The sequence below is a fragment of the Epinephelus moara genome, chromosome 23, assembly GCF_006386435.1.
Source record: "Epinephelus moara isolate mb chromosome 23, YSFRI_EMoa_1.0, whole genome shotgun sequence".
NCBI classification, from domain to species: domain Eukaryota; kingdom Metazoa; phylum Chordata; class Actinopteri; order Perciformes; family Serranidae; genus Epinephelus; species Epinephelus moara.
In genome coordinates this window covers 2,118,061-2,133,404 of record NC_065528.1, presented here as the reverse complement: position 1 = coordinate 2,133,404, position 15,344 = coordinate 2,118,061, and the positions used below count along the sequence as shown (strand labels likewise).

The window sequence follows — 15,344 nt, the reverse complement described above, 5'->3', positions numbered from 1 at the left end:
GTAACGACAAGCTACATTCACAGACAGCGAGTCCCATTATAATGTGTTTATGAGCGAGGTCGAACAGGCAGCGCCAAAAGCAGAAAAATCTATATGTGGCGGAGATAATTTATTCGTGGCGCACCGCCACAGATAAATGAATGTATGGGAAACACTGAAAATTCTTAGTTGGGGACACCCCTAGTCATATGAGTAGGTACATTACCTTTAATTGTCAGTGCCTGCTGTTCTGAGATCGGTGGGGCAGAGCTGCCCGCTGCTCACCATCAAATGACTCCAAAACGCTCTAGTGGACAACACATGGCTTGCGCATTCCCCACGCTATGAAATAATAATGTGTAATTAAGTAACATTACGACACATGAAGCAAATACTCGGAACTACTTTCTTGAGTAAACCACTGGGTGGGGTGACACAGTGCGCACCTGAGACAGTGCTGTAGTTATTGCTTGCAGCCTTGCATTTGCAGTATCGTCAGCTGGACCCACCAGAAAGTTTGAGAAAAGTTTGTTGAGTGGTGTTGTAAATCATGGTTTACACATGTATTGTAAAAGGTTGCGGTAACAAGCCGAAGACATGGAGCAGAGTGAAGTTTCACGTAGTACCAACCAAAAATATGGACAGGATGAAAAAATGGCTATTTGTGCTGGACATCGACCCCAACACGCCTGTGGAAATGGTCCGGAAAATGTTTGTTTGCTCCAACCATTTTTTACCGGAGGACTACAGTGAAAGGATTGAGCACAGAAGCTCAGGAATGGTTCAAACGCTTTTCTTGAAAGATACTGTCATACCATCTGTCGGCATCACAAAACGAGCAGACGTGGTAAGTGATCCTTGTGTATTTTGCTCAGCAATCTCACTGCTGTAACGTTACCTCCATGTTGAGTAACATTAGCCTACAACCCAAGCATGGTAAATAAGGCTAAAATGCAAATGTTGTTGTGGTTATGTTATGGATAAGTGCTTGCCCAGAGCATATAGTGAAGTGACTGGCATTACTTCTCATTGTTGGGAATAAACAGACTGCTAGGGAACATTTTATGTTGTTGTTCCCTCAGGAGTTGTGATGATTTATGAGAGTTAGCATGTTCTCCCCGTGATCCGTTGATTATTTTGAGGTGTACTCTCGTCCCATCCCACCATCAACATATGTAACATACAGTCACTGGCCACTTTGTTAGGTACACCTGTGTAATCAATGCAATCCAGTAGAACGGCTATACCATGATTTTTCCCCCGAAGCTTTTTGGTAAATTTTCGGTTATTGTTGACATTGTCTAGAAAGTGATGATTCTACTTTGTTTATTATTGAGGTCATAGTGAGCTGCACTAAACATGCTGTTTGAAATCACTCCGCCCAGCAAGTACTGTATGTCTGGAATGTAGTTCCGGCTGTGCATTTGGCTTCAAAACAACTCTGTCTCGTAATATTACATTATTATTTCATAGCGTGGTGAATGTGTAAGATACAAGTTGTCCACAAGAGCGTTTTGGAGTCATTTCATGGTGTATTTGATTAGTTTTGAGGGAGAGAGGGGGCCATACCGTTCACCTCCATTTTGTGTGCTGAGCAGCAGGCAGCTCTGCCCCACCGATCTCAGAACAACAGGCACTGATAATTACAGGAAATGTACCTACCCATATGACTATAGGGATTACGGCAATTGGGGAATTTGCCAAAATGTTGAACTATCCCTTTAATCCTCAGACAAGCATTTAGGCGTGAAAGAGTCTTCTGAGACAGGTCAGACCCATTGGCCTTTGGAGATGACTATCTCATTGAGAGGTATAATAATAATAATAATAATAATAATAATAAATCAATTTTATATAGCGCCTTTCAAGAAACCCAAGGTCGTTTCACAATTGCTAACAACCACAACCATAGTTTTTCTGGTGATGGACTGAAATACTTACGTAGGCTGCTGCGTCCAAAAATACAGCACCAGACAGCATGAAGCCATGCCCTCACTGTACCACAGATGGTCTGTGTTACACTAACGCCGGAATTCCACTGGATGCTGCAGGGAGACAAAGGGTATGCCTGTGAGTCATTCCTCTTGACTCCCCTTGCGGACCCCCAAACCCCACCAGCAGGCCTACAACCATGCATATGGCAAAACAAGGGCTCTAATCAAGTTGACCTTTGGCCTTCTGAAATCTCGGTTTCAGTGCCTGCACCACCTGAGGGTTTCCCAGGACATGGCATGTGATATCACTGCTGCATGCACAGCGCTGCATAACATTGCAGGCCTAAGAAAGGAGAGGACTCCCTGAATGGCTGTCGATGTTGACTGGGAAAATGCTCCTATCTTCCCAGACAACATTAATGACAGACTGGTCAGGGAGCAATATATTGCACATTTTTCCACTTAGGTTAAATCCACAAATTTAGCCTCTCTTTAATAAAGGATCTTGTATGTTACTTTTTGCTGTATATGTGCATTTTATCTGGCATTGGTAGCACACAGTGTGTGGTTATCTTTTAAATTTCACTTTGCCAAATCAATGGTATACCGCACATTCATGAAAAAGGGAGGACACCACAATGTTTTCTAGTTCAATTGTTTTATTTCCCAGTCCTCTTTTGTCTGCTTGGGACCTGAAATAGAAAGCAAAAGTAACAAAGATTAATACACTGTATTACAGATATGGTTACAGTGTGCACTGAAATACTCACTTAACTTTCTAATTTCTGGATTTCTAGGTCCAGTTTCACAAGGGTTCTTCTTTTAATTTCCAGATCAAGCTCCATTTCTTGCAGCTTTCTTTTCTCCGCTTGAATTTTTACTTCTGCCAGCTCTATCTGTCTCTCAAGATGTTTTCCATATAGAGCTCTGGTAGTTTGTGAATTCTGTAAAAGAAATGTCAATTAGCACAGCAGGATCTATGCATAATGTATTGATTTACTTTAATGATTTACTTTAGCCAATACTTACAATGTTACCAGGCTGCTTCTGAGGTTGTGCAGTGCCTGGGTCCTGTTACACACATAACATTTTCAGCACCACATCACTCACTTCATATCCATTATGGACTAAATAAGCAGGATATTTCCACAAAATTGACATGATACCTCAAGCCTTCTGGAGTCCAGTGACACCATCTCCTCATCTGCAGATGTGCATTCTACAGCTGCAGATATGCCTTCCCCTTGCCATACATGTACCAAGAGAACTTGTATTAAGATTTTTTAACAGGACATGCCAAGCCTGTGATTTCAATAAAATGTACAGTACTAGCCGGATCATCTTCTGGTGGCTCCAAAAGTAGAAGTGTGTCCCCAGACACTGCAAGGAAATCCAGAGTCAGACAGTATAATATTTTTTATTGTGTTCCATGTGCAGTAGTACTGAGTCTGTCACAGTCCCTCCCTGGATCCCCTCCATCGGTGGTCTCTCTTTATTCAAATCAAGCGCCAGCTCCTCTTCTGTGGTCGAGTTCTGGCTGGGTGGGCCACCCCCCGTGCCAGTTTTATGGGCTAAAGTCACTTACCAGCCTGCAAATGTTCGACAGTTTGTTCTTTATGAAGATATATGATGTGTGGTGTGTGTTTGGATTCCTTTTATTCAGGCACTCTGACGGGTGGCGGCTGCTAATGGCTCAATGAAAATGGTGAATAGGGAGGGAGAGAGTGGGCATCCCTGCCTAGTCCCCCTGTGCAGTGTGAAGTATTGTGATGTTAGTCCATTGGTGACGACAGTGGCTGAAGGTGAGGTGTAGAGAATCTTTGATAATGAATGATTCCCTAAAGCCAAATCTCCTCAACGTGGCAAACAGAAATTTCCAGTTTACCCTATCAAAAGCTTTTTCTCCATCAAGGGTGGCTATGATGGTTCCTGGATGTTGTAGTAATGAGTACTGTGTTAGGTTAAATAATCTGCTGGTGTTGCTGGATGCGTGTCTGGCTTAATAAAACCGGTTTGATCTGGATGGATTATGGATGCAGTGACTTTTTCTATTCCTTGGGCTAGCGCCTTGCCGATGATTTTTTTGTCTGCGTTGATAAGGGAGATGGGACGGTAACTTGATGGAAGTGTTGTATCTTTGTTGTGTTTTAGGAAGAGTGAGACTGTGGCTGTGTACATATCTTCAGGAAGTCTTGAATTTCTTTTCTTTCACATACACACACACACACACACACACACACACACACACACACACACACACAGAGTAGAAAATGGAGCCTAAACGCACAGATCGAGTGCAGCAGGTACATTAATTTGGCATGCAGTAAGTAGGGTCAGCAGGTGTAGGGCACCCCTTGACCACAGTGAATGAATCTGAACTAGCGGTCAAACTTAAGGAACTTAAAGTATGATATTTATAAAGGCCAAGTAATAAATATCAATTTTAAAAAAAATTATACTCTTAAGTCGCAGAGTCATACTTTGGACAGCTTTTTGCAGAGGGTTCCACCATGTTCAACTGAGCAATAACAAATTTGTTGCTAATTTATCTCATTTCAGACACTTTTATTATTTTCTCTTTTATATATATATATTACTATTGCCCTTAAATAAATCTAAAGTAATTTAATAAAAATACGCAGTATGTCTTATTTGATTACTCGATTATTCACCAGAATAATCAATAGAATACTAGATTACTAAAAGAATTGATAGCTGCAGCCATAATCTCAGCCTAGTAATGTAATTTCTCATCATCCTATTCTTGTTTTCTGTCTGTTCCAGTGGCCTTAAGAATGACTACAACAAGGAAACTTTCACCTTAAAGCACAAGATTGACGAGCAGATGTTTCCCTGCAGATTTGTTAAAATAGGTGAGAAGTGATGTGTCTGTGATAATTTCAGGTGTCTGTGGTTTCTGTTAGTCCTAAAAAAAGATGCATTGTGAACATGTCTGTCTTTTCACACTGTTTTCCTCTTTCTCCATCTTTTCCTGCTCTTCGTCTCAGTGCCTCTGATGTCTTGGGGTCCTAGTTTTAATTTCAGCATCTGGTACATTGAGCTACATGGTATAGAAGATCCTGATGTGGTGCAGCCCTGCCTTAACTGGTACAGCAAGGTAAGTTCCTGATGGCCGCCCTGGGGGTTGGAGATGTAAACTGGGACAGGATTTCAGATTCAGCAGGCCTCAATCTGTAACTGAATGGATTCATCAGCTGGCAGGAGAAGTAAACTAACGCAACATGTAGCTCTGAGGTGTCTCTTAACAACACAAAAGTGCCCAAGCGGGAAAACTACGGCTATGATCTAACCCACGGTTTTCTTTCATCAAACCAGTGTGAAAATGTTGAATTGACCTGCTTGTAAGTTGGTATCTTAGCTTGAAACTAGAGATTGTAAATGAAAGCTACGTAGGACACTACAGAAACACATAAATAGAGAAGAGTTTATTAACTTGTCGTCCCATGTTCCTACTGTCAGTGCCTTTAAATTCAGCCATTCCAGATGAACTTCATCTGACCTCCTTCATGTCATTTATTGAGTCTGCATCAATACAGATTGCAGTTTGACCCCAGTTCATGTTGTACTATACTTTCCAAGCATCAGGTGACTGAAGGCAAGATAAATGTAAACATCCATCCTCTTATTGCCATAAAACTTTGTTTTGGGTCAGTCCCACAAGAAACGGCTGCATGGCTCTAATTGCAGAGGTTTTAAATGGGCTGAGTTTTTTTGTGGTTAATGTTTATACCAATGCAAATAGGCCTTTCACGATAACAAATTTTGCGGTAAGTGATAATATTGCGTAATATTGTGCTTTTAAGACCGTTTGTATTATTGTTGTAATGTTGCTTGGTCATATTCGCTCTTTTTGTTGAGATGGTTTTAGAACAAACCCGGCATACCGGCTCGTCCAAATTACTGGGCTCCCCTCTGTCATTTGGTTTAAATCCAAAATACTCCACACAGGGGCCACGGCATTTGGTTTAGGAACAAGTTCCATGTCTTTCTCTTATGCTCAACTCTCTCTCTTTTTTTTTTTTTTGTCGAAGATCGCATTGTGTCTGTGTGTGTAGCCCATAGCCCTGCCTCCCCCACAGAGACAAAGACATTCAATGACAAGAGTTTTCCCTCCTTTCATTACTCTAATGAACCAACTCACCTGGCTGCCAGATGATGCACGGCAGTGAACGCTCTTGTCGTCCAATCTCTTTGGTGGAGAGAGTCGAGGAAAACAAACACACATGAATATGGCAATTAATCGTGGCTGGAAAGTTACCGTCTCCCTTTTAATTTACCATGCAATTAACCGACTTATCGCATATCGCGACAGGCCTAAATGCAAGTGCAATAGCTTCTCATTTATCAATACCAAAAAGACATTTGTTTTGAAAAGATTTTCGTTTAGCAAGATAACCCAAACTTCTCAAATTCACTAGGGCTGTCCATTGAAAAAAATGAGTAGAAGAAGAAGATATACAATATCAATACAATACAATATCATTTTTTTTCACTCTGTTATCATATACACACAGGCCCAAAATATGCACACATGCACAAACAGGACCTATACTTGCATTAAATGGAGAGATGACAGAGTGAGGGGGCTGCCTTGGATAGGGGGTTCAGTGGCTCACTCAAGGGCACCTCAGCAGTGCCCAGGAGGCGAACTGACACCTCTTAAGGTACCAGTCCTTGCTCCATATTTGTTCCGTACGGGGACTTGAACCGACAACTCTCTGGTTCCCAAGCCAAGTCTCTATGGACTAAGCTACTTCCACCCCTAAGGAGAAAGGGCATTGCACTGTTTGCACTAGTACAAAAGAAAATGGCGGTTGTTGTTAGTTGTTATGGTGACAACATACATCAGTGGGGCCATAAAGTTTGTCACACTCACTAGTTTGAGAACTCTGTTTTGGCTTATTCCTTCTTCAGTTTTCCTTATCAAACAGAAATATACGTCTGCACACCAATCCAAGTTTCTTTCTTCAGCTGGATCTACATGCTGTTATACTTGCAGTCTCTCTAATGTTATGCCTCCCAGCCACTGGCAGCTAAGCAGCGACTCTCACTCCATCTTTGGAGGCAGTTACAATAACGTTACATCCTGTTTCAACCAATATGGAAATAATAGCAACAAAACAAAGAGGAAATTATAGCTGCTGCGCAGCAATGGTCGGGGCCGGGCAATTTTAGGCAAAATTAGGCAATTCTGAGCAACAAGCAGAGTGTAGGAAGATGAAAAAAATGTGGCATTCTAAGCATAAGAGACTATGCTCTTATCTCACTGAGCTAATTAGCAAGAGACAACTCTGTGGTATATATATGTTTAAAACTTCTTCTAGCTCATTATACTGATAAGAAGTCATAATCTATTTCATCATAAAACACTGAATGTGTGGTATATGTACAAGCCCATGTGAAAAATGTAATACACACACACTAAAACAAAGCATATCACAACATAGAAGTTACATCATATAATTATGGCATGCCCTTCAAATTGTGGATGAGTGGCTGAAGTGATCAGAATCATAATATACAAAGGAAAGAAAAAACTCAAGAACAAGAAAGTAAGAATAACATTAACTGCTAGCAGTTATGAACAAACTGACCTGATCTAGCTTAAAGCTAAACATTATCCATGGTGACAAAGATGAAAACATTTTTTAAAATGTAAAAGTAGCTATTGGTTAGACTCTGCATATTGACTGATAGCTAAGCCAAATAAACAGGGAAGAGAGACAAGAGATAACAGGGAAAAGTGTTGATAAAGAGTATTTGTCTCTCCGCGAAACTGCCTGGATCATAATTATTTTAACCTTAGTAGTCTCTAATCCACATAGCATGATGCCTGAACATAGGACTTTCACATTAGAATGTCCTTTCTGCCTTAGCTCAGGCTTAAACTCACAACTTCTGAGACTGAGGTCCGTCTTCTATCTCACTGAGCTAATTGGCAAGTGACAGTTTGTGTGTGGCTTCACAAATTGACTAAGCCAAGCATCAGGGTGCCAGACAGTAGCCATTCATGCCATGGAAAAGCAAATTTCAAAGTGAAAGTTCCAAAGCTGTAGCACATATGGTTGATTTGTTATGAATTTTCAAAGTTTTGAAATTTAGAGGCTTGCCGTAGCACCACCATCAGGACTATTGTCTTGTGTTTCCAGTTGAGGACATCTGGCATGGGACTGGACCTTTATGAAAAGTTTGGGTAGATTTCTCATATGGAAATGTTGCACGAGCTGAGGCTTGAACTCACAATCTTCAACACCAAGAACCATCCTCTATCTCACTGAGCTAATTGGCAAACAGAAATGTCACATGTAGCTTCACAAATTGACTAAGCCAGTCACCTGTGTGCAAGACAGCAGCTGTTAGTGTGTAAAGGCAGATTTCAAACGGCTGTCAAAAATTCAGTTATTAAGACAAAAATCCGAAAATACACAAATTGCATCTAGACAGCATGGAGATGTTGGTAATTTGTTTTTAACAATGATTTATTGGCTCCATAAGTGAAAAACTGATGTTTAAAAATACCATTTTTACATTGACTCCAATTGTTCGCATGAAAGCGAAATTCAAAATGCTTTAAAAAAAATTCAGTTTTTGAGATAAAATTCTGATATTTTCCAAACATCATCTACCATGACTCCAAAATGTTGTCATTTTTTTAATGAACATTGAAAATGTATTTAGCAAGAATTTGCAAGTATATGTTTACAATACCGTTTACAGTCAAACATTTTGATGCACTGCAGGCTCAATTTTCGATAAATCAAAAATCTGTGTGGATCGTTTGTGTAGGACAGTCTGAAGATGCTCTGTAGCAAATTTGGTGTCAATTGAGCAAAAATTGTGGGAGGAGATAGGTTTAATATGTTTTACAGTTTTTGAAAAAAAAAAAACAGAGTGATGGACTTCATAATTTGCAATAGGTTTAAATGTACAAAAGTTTCTTCAGTACTGGGCTTACATTTTGGTGTATGTTGCAAATCTGTAGCACATATGGTTGATTTGTTGTGAATTTTCAAAATTTTGAACTTTAGAGGCTTGCTGTAGCGCCACCATCAGGACTATTGGCCTGTTTTTGCAGCTGAGGCAATCTGGCATGGGACTGGACCTTTGTGCAAAGTTCGGTGATTTTTCGCTCATGGGAAGTAGGATTTCAGAAGCAGAAGCAGAAGAAGCAGAAGAAGAAGAAGAAGATGATCCTGGCAGCTTAAGGCTCATTTATGCTCCCTTTACGTATGAAAATGTATACGTCCGTTTCAAACGATGTTACCGTCACTGCCCACATACTTCCATGCGTCCTTTACGTTGGGATGGATGTTAACCAATATATCCACCAGGGAGCAGCCCAGAGTCAAGTTTATGACAACAACAAATTCAAAAACAAACATGGCGACTGTGGAGGAGATATTGATAATGTACCTCTTGCATAAAATACAAAAACAGAGGCAGCGTTATAGGAGGCGGTGGTCAGTGATGCCGTTAAATACATTGCGACTGGAGGACGGAGAATTCTTTTCTCTAGTACTGCCGATGAGAGAAATTGAATTGTTATTTCTTCTTCGTGTCTCACTAGAGCTACGTATTGGGTAGTGACAGCAACACTGCCCCCACGGTTTCCGTTGGTACTGCTCCATTTGGCCCATATCCGTAAGCTTTATGGAAACGTGCAGAAATATGGACGAAATGAACGCAGAGCACGGACAGAAGGCTCCATCCGTATCCGGATCCGTATTTAACGTTGAGCATAAATGGGCCTTTAGGCTGCCCGGCCCCTAATAACAGTAACCAGAGGTGTGGACTCGTGTCACGTGACTTAAGCTTGAGTCAGGTTCGAGTGACAAATTTGATTACTTAGAGTCAACTTGAAAACAATCAAAAAAGTCTTGCAACTTGGACTTTAGTACTAATGACTCATGACTTTATTTGGACTTGAGCCTTTTGACTTGAAAAGACGATACCAAGCCAAAGTTTTAAAAGTATATTATTTAAAAAGTGTGCCACTGATCATTTTATTTTCCTTAATTTCCTGAATCAGCTAACAATACAATTTCATTTCACATAAATCCAGATTTGTGCAACTCAGGTTCATTTTCATAGTACTGACCAACATTCCTAAAAGTAAGAATAACTTTGACTGCTAAAAAACTCTAATGGTGTAAGAAACTCAAGCTGAGCCAAGTTTTAGTAAACCAGAATTATCCTTAAACACAAACGGCTCCTTATCTTAAATAAAGTTGAGTAAATATTGTGATCAAAATAAAGATGTACCTGAGAAAGAGTAAGTAAAGGTATGTTAAAAGTTGTCCAAGCCTTTGGTGTTATTAAGTGTCACTCAAATTGAGATGGGATTGTTGTCCCCTTTGAGTGAACTGCCCCAAACATGTGGCTGACAGCTGGAGGTAGGGCTGCTGTGCTGCACACACTGAGGGCTCAGCCCCGCAGAGACGCAGCGAGATAGCGACAATAAATGACAACAAAACCCATATTCAGACCAAATTAGGTGGTGCTGAGTACCGCCTTAGTGGGCACGACAACTTTTTATTCACTGGATTAAAATGTGCTATATCGTGATATGTATCGTTATCGGGATATGAAATGACCTATATCGTGATCTGAGATTTTGGTCATATTGCCCAGCCCTAGCTGGAGGTTGTGTTTTTGGACTGATTTGAGCGTGTCACTGTTCTGTACATCTGCCTATATCTATTTCCTCTCCATTGTTCTCCTGCAGTACAGAGAACAGGAAGCCATCCGCCTTTGCCTCAAGCACTTCCGACAACATAACTACACAGAGGCGTTTGAGTCGCTGCAGAAGAAGACTCGGATAGCACTGGAGCACCCGATGCTCACCCACCTGCATGACCGGCTGGTGCTGCAAGGAGACTTTGACGCCTGTGAGGAGCTCATTGACAAAGCTGTGAGAGGTAGCGTATTCAGCCTGATGGATCTAAAGATGATTTCAGTCTTTTTTTCGACTTTGTTAAGACTTTGTTACAGGGATGCAAGCAACTGGGTTTTCAGTGAATGACCCGTTTTTTTACATCAGTTTGGGTGACTTGTGTGAATCATCCAGATCTAAAGAGGGTTTTTGTTTGTTTAGCAGTGGGCGATTAACGCAGTGTATTTCTGCTACACACATATGAAGAAATAGAATTTCCTACAGAGCTGGGCATAGGGCCCCGCCCTCCCTTCATCACATGGTTATATGATAATATACTGTCTATTTCTAAGCCTCCGTGCCGGCAATAGCCTGACTGGAGGCATTATATTTTCGGGTTGTCTGTCTGTCCGTCCCATCCTTGTGAACGTGATATCTTATTTGGCGCAAATGTCCACTTGGACTCAGCGATGAACTGATTCATTTTTGGTGTTCATAGGTCAATGGTCAGAGGTCATTGTGACCTTGTTTCTCATTCTGTTAATGCAACATCTCAAGAAAGCCTTGCGGAAGTTTCCTCAAATTTTGCACAAACATTCACTTGCACTTGAAGATGAGAAGAATGGCTTGAGGGAATTTCTTCAAATATGGTGCACATGTCCACTTAGACGCAAGAATGAAATAATACCTTTTTAGTGGATATAGGTCAAAGGTCAGGGTCACTTTGAACTTGTCTGTCTGATTCTTGGGAATTTCATTAAATCTGACACAAACATCCACTTGGACTGAAGAATAAACTGATTAGATTTTTGTGATTAAAGTTCAAGGTCAGCGTGACCTCACAAAATATGTTTTTGGCCAAAATTCATATGATAATTTTGACAAAACTTCACACAAATGTCTATTAGGATAAAATATGAAGTGATGAAATTTTATATCCAAAAGGTCAACTTAATTGTGACATCATAACGTTTCGCTTAAAATACTGTTCAGTGTCATGTCTCAGGAACAGAAGGGGAGGCATTTAGTCAGATACTGAATTGGTGACACTAATCTTGGGTGTCCGCCTTGAAACTGTGCTGTTTTATAGATCTTCTGTCTATGAAGCATCAATGTTTTCTCAGACATGGTTGTAAACTATAAGAGGAACTTGACTGGTGTGCGGAGGCGTACGACCATGGGGTAGTAATTCTATTTTTTTCTGACTTCGGGTCTCTATGTCTTTTCACTATCCACATGTTTGCATCCCTGTAGTCAAATCCTTTATTTCTCCCTGCTTTCTGTCTGAGTTAATGGTGATTTTGCAATCTTTGATCCTCTTCTCTCCTTGCTAGACGGTTTATTTAACCAGTATATCAGCCAGCAGGAGTACAAGCCCAGGTGGAGTCAGATCATCCCCAAATGCAACAAAGGTACAAGCGCCCAAGAAATCAACAGAGAAGACATGAACAGTGAGACCATCTATTCAAGTGGGAAATATTCCCAATCTGTTGATCAAACATTTCAGCACACTGTGAAAGCTTAGTGGCATCGTAGCTAAAGCCATGCCTCCCCTCCCTCCCTCTGCTCCTCTCATCGCTCCACCTATTCTATATCATCTCCTCTCTCACTTCCTTCTGCGTCATCTCCCGTCTCCTACGCTCACACCATCCTTGTCTCCTCCTTCCTCTCCTCTGCAGGTGACGGCGATGACAATAGGCCGGGTATGAGGGGAGGACATCAAATGGTCATTGACGTCCAGACTGGTGAGATCCAAGTAGCAAGTGTTATGACTTGGCTGTTTAGTCAATGCTATGACTCATATCCTTCCACACAGACCCAGAACGCAAAGCTCTATTACCGATTAATCAAATTACCCTCCTCCCTCCCCGTCCTCTCCACCCCTACCCATCTAAAGAACACTGTCCTGAGGGCATTTCTCTTCTAAAAGCACATAAATCACCACTGTTGTTTTGGCTCAGACACGCAGCCATTGTTGTTGTTTGTTTTCTGGCAAAGTTGTTGGCGGTGTCCTGCCCTGCTGGCCATCTGAACAACAAACGCCTTCATTGTGTGTGTGTGTGGGTGTGGGTGTGTGTGTGATGCAGTGTCTGCAGTTAGTTGCAGAGCAGAGATAAGGCATTGCATCCCTCTGCTCTGTCTCAGGCTGCACACACTGACCTCTGTGTTTTGGTAGCAGGAGTTGATAGTAGAAGTTGATTTTCAAAGGATTTCTTTGTCTCAAGTCCTGTCTCGTCCCAATCCTTTTTTCTTGTCACCCCATTTTCTCCATTGGTACTAATTATTTAACTGTACACTTTGACAAAGAACAGAGGCCGGTTGCATCAGCAGGGCTTACATCTGGTCTTAAGCTAAGTCAATAACTCAGCCTTTAAGCCCGACCTAATAGTTGCACTAAATAGGTTTAAGCTGCCTTCTTGCCAAGACCGGGAGTAAATCTTAGGCCTAGTCAGGAGCAGGAGTGAAGACAATATGTCAGCTGTCTCTGTATATCAGTGACCTGATAGACAACATGAGAACCACAAACTTTGAACAACCACATTAGCTTTCTGCCAAAGTCTCTTTTTTTTATCTAGCTAACTTAAAAAACATGAAAACCCTGTCTTGTCTTTCCCCTAAGCTTGTTGAACAAACGACCACATGGACAGTGCAAACTTTCAGCACATCCTGAAACTGCATTTCAGACAGTTGGTGTGCTGTGCTATTTCTGCCAGTGGGATTTAGTGCAATTCACTGTGTTGACTGCAGCCATTCACTGCACATAGGCTACAAATGCCTTTATGAAAATGAACAACATACTAAACTGAGGTGGAGGGCAGCTGCACGGAGAGATATAACTAAGGCTGTCATAACTGTGGTAAAATACAAAATAAGTTGACTGACTAGCTTGCAGCGGTGTGTTTGACATTTATAACAGTGCACCTGCGCAAGCTTGGAGGATGATGTATGACTTACAAATTCTTCTATATAGCGGGGGGGATATGGCCCTAAAATAATACCACGATGTTTCAGGGCATTTTTGCGATAACGCTATTCTTGACAAAGTGAAAAAACTAAAAAAAAAATATATATATATTATTAATTTATGAACATAGAATTGCAAAACAATAAGTGATATAGTTTCACGTGTCAACCTAATAGTTCGCCTTCAAATATTCAGTCAAAACTAAAGAAAATGATCTCTCATTTCCTTGAACAATAACAGTAACTCAGAGTGAGATTGATATTCTGTATACAATATTAATAGTACAAAATAGTAAAATCTTCACTACAAGCGGACTGGTTGTAGAAATGGGTGACATGCTTTATGTTCTAAAACCAGCCGTCAGCGATTTGACCAGCTGAGTTGCAGGTGGCATGATCACATGACCCGGATGATGATGACAAGCAACTCTAGCGATTCATAAAAACATATTGGTGAAATGAACGAGTTTCGCTGCAGATAATGTGTTATTTAGAGCCTCATTGACGGTGCCCCGATCATTCCCACTATATGGATGTACGCGGCTCTCGCGGATCTAAATATCTTCCGAAGGACTCCAAATGACACCAAACTTATCTGGGTGAGTAAACAACCGTATTTAATGCCAGAAATAAGGTCCAGGTTGTAAAAAATGGAACTTCCCCTTTAACAAAGACCGACTTAGCAGTTAGGACCAGGCCTGAATTTATTTACAATTATATTTAAAAAAAAAAAAAAAAAAAAAAAAGATATGTGCTTTTGCTTTCAAGCTGATGCTAAATTAAGTGGAGATTGTTAATTTGTCTTAGCACATAGAATAGATATAAATTTAGATATGATGCAAATTAGCGACAACAGGCAGAAATGAAAAAAAGTAAGAAAAAAAAAAGTAAGGAAACACATTTTCCCATCTCAGGTATGTAGATTTTATTGATGCCACACAATTATTTTAAATGTCCTGGCTATAACACCAACGATTATAATCCAGTGTGAAACAGAGCTCAACTGGTGCTAGGAAGTGCATCATGATTTCCGTCGGAGTCTTCGTCACCGCTGCTCCTGTTGTCCAGGGCTCCAGACTAACTTTTTCCACTAGGAGCACTAGTGCTCCTTACTGAAAATTTTAGGACCACCAACACAAAATTTAGGAGCACTATCTATATCGACACAACATATTCATAATTTTGTCTATATTAACTGCATTACTGATAATTTAGCAATAAACACAGACAACCCTGCCTCTTAAATGATGTGTGCAGCGGCGCTTTTGCTCCATCATTGCATCTGTCCCTGCATAATTTATGCCTGATGCTGTTCTTGTGCTTAACCAGCGTTTCATGTTTGAAGTGTGTGGTGGAGTCGGCAAATTTAGTTTTCCCCGCAAATTTCGGACCGCACTGAGAGCAGTACATGCAGGACATCACTTTCTTTTCTTTACAGTATCTCAACCACGTAAATTCAGTGAGCCATTCTTGTCGGAAATGATAGGGCTTTGGCTTTTTCGGTGCTGCGACATCACCTGCTGACTCGTCCTCTGAACTATCGTCGTCGGAAGTTTGGGAAACTGGCACAGGAC

General features: G+C 40.9%; 1 protein-coding gene across 5 annotated transcripts in view; it reads left to right on the top strand.

The window, feature by feature from the left end:
• mkln1 (muskelin 1, intracellular mediator containing kelch motifs) overlaps positions 1-15,344 on the top strand; it is a 100,942-nt gene that overhangs the window by 14,422 nt on the left and 71,176 nt on the right. For 4 of the 5 annotated variants that reach the window (XM_050036063.1, XM_050036067.1, XM_050036068.1 and 1 more), the window contains exons 4-8: positions 4,698-4,786; positions 4,922-5,031; positions 10,660-10,852; positions 12,141-12,257; positions 12,486-12,551. In XM_050036063.1, coding sequence (XP_049892020.1) covers positions 4,698-4,786; positions 4,922-5,031; positions 10,660-10,852; positions 12,141-12,257; positions 12,486-12,551 — 575 coding nt within the window. The remainder of the gene's footprint in view (positions 1-4,697; positions 4,787-4,921; positions 5,032-10,659; positions 10,853-12,140; positions 12,258-12,485; positions 12,552-15,344) is intronic. The other variant, XM_050036064.1, reaches the window with a different exon arrangement.